Source organism: Mesoplodon mirus (genome assembly GCF_964341445.2).
Source record: "Mesoplodon mirus genome assembly, chromosome: X".
NCBI classification, from domain to species: Eukaryota; Metazoa; Chordata; class Mammalia; order Artiodactyla; family Ziphiidae; genus Mesoplodon; species Mesoplodon mirus.
In genome coordinates, this window is record NC_138981.1 from 47,416,856 (window position 1) to 47,425,616 (window position 8,761).

The 8,761-nt window shown below is 61.6% G+C and overlaps 1 protein-coding gene across 3 annotated transcripts; it reads right to left on the minus strand.

Moving 5' to 3' along the window:
• Nucleotides 1-903: 903 nt before the first annotated feature.
• On the minus strand, nt 904-8,316 carry LOC309796444 (melanoma-associated antigen D4-like). Of its 3 annotated transcripts, none has more exons than XM_082609545.1 (13): nt 8,229-8,316; nt 7,059-7,269; nt 5,982-6,812; nt 5,388-5,594; nt 5,219-5,282; nt 4,911-4,990; nt 4,429-4,520; nt 3,710-3,789; nt 3,583-3,625; nt 3,104-3,166; nt 1,996-2,110; nt 1,294-1,724; nt 904-1,102 (listed from the first exon to the last, which is right to left on the minus strand). In XM_082609545.1, the coding sequence occupies exons 2-13, from the start codon at nt 7,266-7,268 to the stop codon at nt 1,093-1,095; spliced, it is 2,226 nt and encodes a 741-aa protein (XP_082465671.1). In that variant the 5' UTR covers nt 7,269; nt 8,229-8,316; the 3' UTR covers nt 904-1,092. The 3 variants fall into 3 exon arrangements, with proteins under 3 accessions (XP_082465671.1, XP_082465673.1, XP_082465672.1); XM_082609547.1 differs by having other exon boundaries at nt 1,282-1,724; XM_082609546.1 differs by having other exon boundaries at nt 7,059-7,299.
• Between the last annotated feature and the right edge of the window lie 445 nt (nt 8,317-8,761).

Below are 8,761 nucleotides of genomic sequence, written 5' to 3' on the forward strand. Positions count from 1 at the left end.
CACTTCTTGGGGCAAAGAGGCAAGCGGGGGGTGGGGGGGTGGGGTGGGCTTGGGTCCTTACACTACTCTCTCCTTCCTCTTAACCTGGAGCCTTGTCCTCCAAGCTGTGGACATCACTGGGGGACCCAGAATAGCCCCAGACGGCCCCTTCCTGCTACGGAGTCCTTCCCAGGGTTCCAAAGTGTCTCTGCCCTCACTGTCGTGCACCTGGGGAATGAAAGTTCTAGCCTCCGACCCCGCAGGGATCACGCAGCCTTTGAAGACACAGAGACCTAGGCTGGCCTTGGCCTCGCCGGGAGAGCCCTGCTTCCATGGAGAAGAGCCCCGGAGCCTCCCAAAGGGCCTCGGGTCACTGTCACTGGCAATGGGCTGTCCAGGTCTGCCTACAGCTTTCTTTCACTGAATCGGCTCTCGGGGCAGTAATGGCTCTTCCTTCTACCTGCTGGAGGGGTGAGAGTGTCACTGTGAGGCCTACCTCATTGTCCTTAAGACTCGGTCTGAGGGAGGAGGTCCTGAAATGGTGTGGATGATGAGGGAAGGATTCCAGGGCAGCGCCTCCAGAGGTGCGGCGCAGGTGGGTCCTAGGGGATGTCTGTGGATCCCGTCCCTTGGTGGGAGGGAAGGTGGCACCAGCTCACGGCCCTCCACCCCACCCCTTCTCCTGAGGACCCCCACTGGCATTTAACCGGGGCCACACAGTGTAGGAAATCATGAAACCGTATGGACCGGAACCCCTGGAAACTCTTGGCCTCCACACGCAGCTGGCATCTCCGCGCCTCCCAGTGCCTGACCCAGCCACACCCGCCTGCCTTTTAGGGAGAGGCGGCCCCCGCCTGTCCCAGAGGGCCTGACCACCGGCCACTCAGAGCCTCACCTGCCCAGGAAAAGGAGAAGACGTCCGACTGATTTTGCAACTTTAATGCAACACTGATACCCCAAACACGACAGCACGACAAAAAGCACACAGGGAAGCAGGAAGGGCAGAGAGCGCGTCATGCCGTCTTCCACGGCCGGGGAGCGGCTGCCTAGAGTGCCCTGTCGGGGAGGCGGCAGAGGAGGCACTCTGGCTCGGCAGGGGACGGCTGCAGCTCCTCAGCGCTGCCTGGAACCGGGAGACACAAAGGCCAGAACACAAGGGTCAGTACAGGTGAACCGTGAGGGGCAGGAAGGACCAACTGAGTGTCCCGTCAGGCTCTCCTCGTTCCCCCACGACACCCCAGGCCTTCCCCTGGCTCCTCCCACTCCCTCCACACCCCATCCTTCAGAGTCTCGTCTAATGACCTCCAATCTTACTGAATCCAGGAGAAGAAGCTGGCACTGGTTCTGGCGGCGTTTCTGGTCCGGATGGTGGAGCTGGTGCTGGGGCCATCGAGCACGCTGGTGCTGGCCGCACCATTGGTGCCAGTGCTGACGCCAGCCCTCCAGGTGCCTCTCCTGTCGGCACGGTTGCTGTTCAGAATGTACTGATGGTATCTGGCCCAGAAAGCGAAGGGGATCCTGGACCAGGCGTCGCCAAAATCTCCGTCCTCATCCCAGGTCAGGAGCTCGACCTGTATGTCGTCCCAGCTCCACCGGCCAATCAGAGCTTCCTCCCCGATGTTCATCTGGGCCCTCATCTGGGCCCTGGCATGTTCCTCAGCCATATCCACATCCATCGTCTTGAAAGCATCATCCACAGCCTCCAAGAAATGAGCCCTCCATTCCCGGGGGTCTCGGTTCTGATACTGCGGCGGAAGAACAGCAGCCGTGGGAACAGCTACCCCACCTCGCTCAGCACCTGCTTCCTGCCATACGCCCTCCTGAGCGCTTGGCAAAATCATGATAGAAACCCACACGACTGGAATTGGGCTCCCATTATTCTGCGCCAGACCTGGGATTTCGCCCCACCCACTCACTACGTCTGTGAACTTGTGTCAGTGACCTAGGAACCTTTCTGGGCCTCAGCGAACCAACGAGGTATGGGAAACTCCAGCCAGAACACAGGCTCTGCCTTACCTGGGCGATGAATCTCAGCACCCTCATCTTGCTGGTCTCGTGGCGGGCGCGCAGGCCCCAGAGGAACTCATACTCAGGTGGGCTGCTATTGGGGATCTTCTTGTATTCCAGGTACCTGCGTGAGAGAGGAAAATAAACTTCTGCTTCCAGCCAGGCAGACCTGTTGCTGCACCAGTGGCTCCCAGGTGGCCCCTTCCCAGCCCCGAGGCTGCAGCCTGGCTGCCGCAGGAGGCCTGCCCTGGCCCCGCAGCCCTTGCCTCTCTCCCACACTCACTCCCAGGGGTTTCCGCCTCCAAAACTGAGGTGCTCACACCCTTAGGCCACTGGTCCTGCCCAGCAGGCATATGGAGGTGCAGGGGGCACGTGTAGGGTATTTGTTCATAGGAAGGCCACGAGTTTTGTGCCCTTTGTCACAATAACCCAGGTTCCTGTTGCGTGTGCTGTAAACAGAGGAGCCATTTCTTCAGGCCCCCTGCTCTGAGCACACCCCACCATGGGGCTTGTCCATGGCCTGGCTGAACCCTGGGACAGTCCACCCCAGAAAATGACTGTACGGGAAGAAACAGTCAACCAAGAGCAGTGGACTCCATGCATACTCTCGACCATCTCTGTGTGTGTGTGTGTGTGTGTGTGTGTGTGTGTGGTGTGGGGGGCGGGGGGGGTTGGTGGTGAACATGCATATGGGCCTGTGTGAGGGCACACGAGATCTCCAAGCACCGAGGATGGGGTGGGCCTGGGCTAGAAGGTCGGCGGGGCTGGGCTCCAGGCCCAAATGGGCCTTATCTCAGCCTGGGCCATGTCAGGCTTCCACTCTCTGAGCCCCAGGCTCCTGAGATGTAAAGCCGGGGACACTGCCAAGAGGGCAGGTGCTGAACGAGATGTGGGCTGTTCCACCCAACCCGGTGCTCGCAGTCAGCATGTGCTCCCTTTCCCCAAGCCTCCCTGGAATTGCCCTCCCCCCAACACTCACATTCCCCCCCACCCCACACTCACACCAGACACCCATCCCTCTGGTGTTAAGACATGGGCTGGGGAATGGCTTCCTCAGCCAGAGCAGCACACGAGGAAGGCCTGAGTGGGAGGCAAAGTGAACTCAGTCGATACTCACTTCTGCTTCACAAAGTCCTCTGTAATGAGTTTCCTCAGATCGCCCAGGAATGGGTGCCTCACCCTGAGTGCAAGGAAAGGAACGCATGACTAGAGACAGTGGCAGTGCCCGGGCTGGGCCAGAGCACTCCCAGCAGGACTGAGAGCTTCCCAGCCTGTGGGGTGTCCCCATGGACGCCTGGGCCGGCAGCAGAGGCCAGACGGCCACTTGTCAGCGATGCCCCAGGGAGGGGTTTGACGGAGCCCCCAGGTCCGATGGTTTCTCTTAGTTCTCATCTGGGAACAGGGAAGGCACACGGAGCAGAGGGGGTGCTCAGAGTTCAGGACCGTTTCCCCACGCACCCTGGTGGGACCCTTTGCGCTCTACCTAGTCCAGGACGCCACGCCCCGCAGAGACCACTAGGCCACTGCAATCCCGGGGCCTCTTGTGCCCAAGGACAGACACACTGAGGAGTGGGAGCCGAGAGACCCCAATCATACCCGGGGCGCAGTCCCATCTTGCGTAGTGCCTCCCAGAGGACAGCTGCGAGGGGAGATGAGGTACAAGAGTTTAGCACACGGAGGTGAGACGGCGGGCAACCCCCCAGCTGCAGGCCCAGCCACTCACCCTCGCTGGCACGGTTGCCGTTCATGAAGATGACGCCCAGGATCACCAAGAGGAGACTCAGCCTGGGAGTGTCCTTGGTCCTGAAGGTGTAGAAAGAGGGAGCCTGTCCAGCAGCCATTTGCCCGGGGGGACCACAGCCGGCTCACTCAACTAGCCTCTCCCAGATTGCTGGGCTACAGGGCACTTCCTCCCACTCTGTATGGCTTGCGCTACCTGGTCCAGACAATTCATTCCTCGGCCTGAGACTGACTCCCTTCATCCATCAAATGGGGATGCTAACACCTCCTCCCAGGGCTCTGCCGAGGATGGGGTTAGGCAGGGAGCAAACGGTGGGCAACCCTGTGTCCAGAGGCACATCCAGACCTTCCCTGGCCTTTGCGCATTGCGTCGGGAGCACAAGTCCACTGGAGAGCACCCCCACACCCCGTCCCCCTCCCGAGGCCCACTCTGCCAAGCCCTGGCCAGGACCTTAGCAGGGAGAGGCAACCAAGGAGCTTGCTTTCCTAGGAAGATGGGGGTGGGGAAGGGTGGGCAGAGGCGAAACCCGGAGAGCAGCAAATCCTCGGCCCAGGCTACTGGCCCTGCCAGCCCTTAACTGCTCAGCACTGCTAACCCTGGGTGGGAGCCGCGCTAGGCCCCCCAACCCCACTTTCCCGTTTCTCTGAGAGGAGCAGGGAGGCACCACCAAGGAAGGCCACCACCCTCCCGTGCTCTCTCACTTTCCCAGGAGGCGGGCTGACGAATCCCGTGTGCAGACAAGAATGTAGAGGTGTTCTTCCTTGTCGATTTCCTTCAGGTGGATCCCAAACTTCTACATGGGGGAGAAAACAGAATGTGAGATCAAACATCCATGCTGGGTGTCCTGCAGGCAGTCACTCAATTCCCCGTTAGAACTTGTCCTCGGCGGGGAGCCCCAAGCCCTGGGGGAGGAGGAAGAAGAGGGGCCGCAGAGGAAGTGCCCTGTGGGAGCACTGACGCTGGCTGAGACAATGGGATCCACCTCAGGAGACCACAGACACTCAGAGAGCACGAAGCGCAAGAAGGAGGGAAGGAGGCAGGCAGAGGAAGCTCCCAGGTGGAGAGGCCGGGGAGGGCTTCCTTCCAGAGCACGTAGTCCTGCCCTTGGGCCTCGAGGGGATGCAGGGGGCAAGGGTTCCCTGCGGGCCCTGCTCCACAGAGCTGCCCCCGGCCCCGCACCCACCTTTTCCAGAGTGTACGTCGCTCGTTCAATGATCTCGGGGAAATGTTCGTCGTATTCTCGGATGACATCCTTCAGCATGTCTGCAGGAGGGGAGGGGTGGGCAAAGCACCGAGGCTGAGCAGGGGCCACAGAGCTGCAGCCTTTCTGTCAGCCCTGCTGAAGGGAGCACGCTCAGGACCCCACACCGTGCAAATGCAGCCATCAGCCAGGCCTGATGTGTGTGTGGGGGCACCTGATGGGAGGCCCACAGGGCAGGGTTGTGGGTGGGGGGAAGGGCAGAGCTCAGGGAGGGGGCACAGGTTGCCCACCTGAGCGCTTGATGGGGATCTTCTTGTAGTCTTTAATCATCAGATATTTCACCAACTTATTTGCCTGGAGAAGGAGGGAGCACACGGGGAGACCAAGGCGTGGGCGACCTCAAAGAACAGCCCCGCAAGGGAGGGGAGGAGCGAGATGGGGGAAGGGCAGGCTTCTTACCCTCTCTTGCAGAAGGGTCACATTGCGGGGTGGCAAGCACAGTACGTGCCTTGAGGGTACCTGGGACCTCAGGGCCATGGGGGGCCGAGGGGCCATCTGAGGCCGCACAGTCGTCAGTGGGGGCTGCGATGCCCTCCAGGTCGGGGGGACCGCAGGAGGCTCTCTCTCCTCCTCGCTGCTCTCATATTCGTCATCCAGGTGCTTGGACTGTACCATTAGACAGAGGAGAGACTCAGGGCTACCAGGCTGCCCGTGCAAAAGCACCTGGCACACATCTTAACCAGAGCACGTACTTGGAGATAAGGGCAGTAGGAACAACGGATGACACGTGCCGAGTGCTTACTAAGTGCCAGGCACTGAGCCAACCTGCTTCTCCCTCCGGGCCCGAGGGTAGGGACTACGTGGAGTAAAAACATGCTAGTGAACCTGTCTTGGAGAAACATGCACAAGCTGAGAGCAGAGGGGAGGGAAGGAGAGGGGAGGGGACGTGAGGGGAGGGGAGGGGATGTGGGGAGGGAGAGGAGGAGGCAGGGAGAGGCGAGGGCACAGAAAGCAGGGGAGCAAGGGGGGCTGGGGGCAGCACGGAGGTCTCACCTTCTTTGTCCTCTTGCCTCCCATCCTGGCCCAGGGCTCCGCACTCTGCTGAGAGGTGGCAGCTGCACCCTCAGGCTCAGGGATGCTCGTGGCCATCTTGGCCTTGGCAGCAGCTGCTGCCACAACATTCTGAGGCTCCACCCACCGAGTCTTGGCGAGAGCCTTCCCAGACTTGGTCGTCTTTGGCCGGGTGGCTGCCCCCTCCCCGGCAGAGGCTGCCTGGGGCCCCCCGGAGGCAGCACTGGGGCCCTCTGTGGCAGCCTCTTGGGCCGGGGCAGGTCTCTTGGGGCGTGGGAAGGCCATGCCACTGACACCTGCCGGCTGGGTGAAATCAAAGACATCGTTCTGACCCAGGAAGGCTGTTTTGGGCCGGGTGGCATCCATCTCACTGGCACGCGGGGCCTGGGAGAAAGCACAGGCCGTACTAGGGCCCTCGGCAGCAGCCTCCTGGGCCCGGGAGGATGTCTGGGGCTGCGTGGACCTTGCTGGAGCCCCTGGGGTGGCCATCTCGCTCTTGACTAGCGTCTGGGAGCTGTGCGGAGAAGCAAGGCTTGTCTCAAGGGTGGCTGCCTGAGCCTCGGCAGCGGATGTCATGGGCTGGGTATCGCCTCCTGAGCCCTGGTCTGTGGCCACTGAGTGGTCAGCGACCACCTGATGGTAGGTGGCACGGGCAGCAGCAGCAGCGGCCCGAGCAGCTTGGTTAGAGGAGGCGGCCCGGGCTACGTTGGCAGCACCGGCAGCCGGCTCATTGGCAAGTGTTTCTGGATCCATCCGAAATGCCTCCAGCAGAGTCCTGGCCAGCATAGGGTTTTCAAGTTCCCAGGGCTCATTCTGCAAGACCAGGGAGGGGAGGGCAAGGCAGACAGCTGTACACACTCGCCCTGTGCTGGCCAGCCCCCGACCAGCCCCCGGACCCTCCCAAATCCCGCTTTCTCCCAGCAAGAGAGGGAAGGTTTGGTGAAGCTGGGCAGTCCTTCCCCATTCAACTCCAGCCTTCACCCACCCCCTCCTCCCATCCTCCCTGACGTCGCAGGAGGGAAGGCCCAGGGCTAGCAGGTGGCCGACAAGGGGCCTCACCGCTAAGATGCGAAAGCCTGGACCCAAGCTCCCAAAGGCTCTGAGGATACGGATGTCAAAGCTGGTGAGGGCTCCGTAGCCTCCAAAAGCACCAAATTCTTCATAGTCGTTGCCTTCAACCATGTCTTCCTCCCCGACTTCATCACTACCCTCGTCCATGTCTTCAACGTTGTACCCTTCAGATTCTTTGCGGTAGCTTCCCTCAGCCATGCTGGGGGTCCCAAGGAGAAGAGAGCTCAGCCTGAGAGGGACGGGGAGCCTTCTTCAGGGGGAGGGGGCGGGACCCAGCAGGAGGCCGGATCTCTCAGGAAGTGGGGGGCTGCAATCATCAGGTTACCAGGCAGTATAAGGTCGGGGTGGGTGGGGGAGTGAGGGCTGCTGGGGTAGATTCCCTCAGAGACAGAGCCCTAAGAGAAGGATAGAGGAGGTCGGAGGAGACCCTACACTGAAAGGGGAGTTTAGGACAGGCAGGCTCCCCGGCCCAGCGGCTGGATTTGAACAGGGGGTGCACGGGCGGGCTTGGGTCCAAAGAGTCCCATAGGAGATGCGTTGAGAGAGGGAGAAATAAAGCGCCTGAATTTAATGCCTGGAGCCGGGGGCCAGGACGGTGGGGAGGAGATGACATGAGAGGGCTGAGACAAACGGAGACCGCTGGAAGCTCTGGGAAAATGAATCCCAGGGACCCTCTAAGTGCCGGTGGGGGGGATTCAGCTGATTCAGGTCTAGGTTGGGCTCATACAGGAGCGCTCAAGGTGGATGGGGTGGGGGTCTTCGGGCTACGTGAGGCTCGAACTGGAGCGCTGGAGGTCTCAGAGGCCAGGACTGCAACTCCAGGAAGGGGGCAAAACGTTCAGTTCCACTGGGTTGATCTCAGAGTGGTTGGGGTGGAGGTGGGGCCTCCGCTCTAAGGAAGCTCAGCACGGAGCACACGGGTCTGTTAAAGGGGTTCGGATGGTGGGCTCCGGTGTAAGTAGGGCTCGGATCGGGGAGCCTACGTCTGGCGGTGGTGGAGGGGGGCGGTTCCTAACTAGACCGCGGGGTAACGGGGTTCAGGTTCTGCGTGCTTGGGCTTTGTTCAGATCCGGGGGCGGGGGATTGGGTACAGGGAGGGCACAGCGTACCCTCGTTCCACTCGCTCTTCCCCGGTCTTGTCTGGGGCTGGATCCTTACCTTCCCTGGGGCTCCAATGGCGTCCGTCCTCAGCACCAGGAACCCCGCAGCCGCGCCCTCGCCTACTGCTGCCAGCACAGCAGCTCCGACCACCCCGCCCCTTTTCTCCGCGCACTCCCCCCCCCCCCGCCCCGCCGCGCGGCCGGGCAGCCGGCGCATGCGCGGAGCCCTCCAGCCGGCCCGCTTTCCCAACAAAAGCCTTTCCCACCAGGTCCCCTGTGCGCATGCGATTCCGCCAGTGGGTGGGCGGGGTGGGGGGCGTTTTCTCCTTCCCGCCAGATTCCCCTCACCGTTCCCCACCTCCTCCTCCGCGCCCCCGATCGCAGGCGCGGGCACTCACACCCTGTACTGGGGTTCCAACCCATCCATCATATACCCTCAGTCCCCCGACTTTTGCACAATGCTTCTCAGCCCTGCCCTCCCCCTTGCCTCTAAGCTCCTCCAGTGTGGTCTGGAATACACTGAGCCCTGCTTCCCCAGCGCGACCCCTAGGTCACCAACACAGAGGTCTCTAGCCCAGTCTGCAACTGCAG

Coding starts and splice junctions, on each gene's coding strand:
- LOC309796444 (XM_082609545.1), bottom strand. CDS start 7,268: ATGGCTGAGGGAAGCTACCGCAAAGAATCTGAAGGGTACAACGTTGAA. Junction 4,991..5,218: donor GATCCCCATCAAGCGCTCAG/GTGGGCAACCTG, acceptor CCCCTCCTGCAG/ACATGCTGAAGGATGTCATC. Junction 3,790..4,428: donor TCAGCCCGCCTCCTGGGAAA/GTGAGAGAGCAC, acceptor CTACACCTTCAG/GACCAAGGACACTCCCAGGC.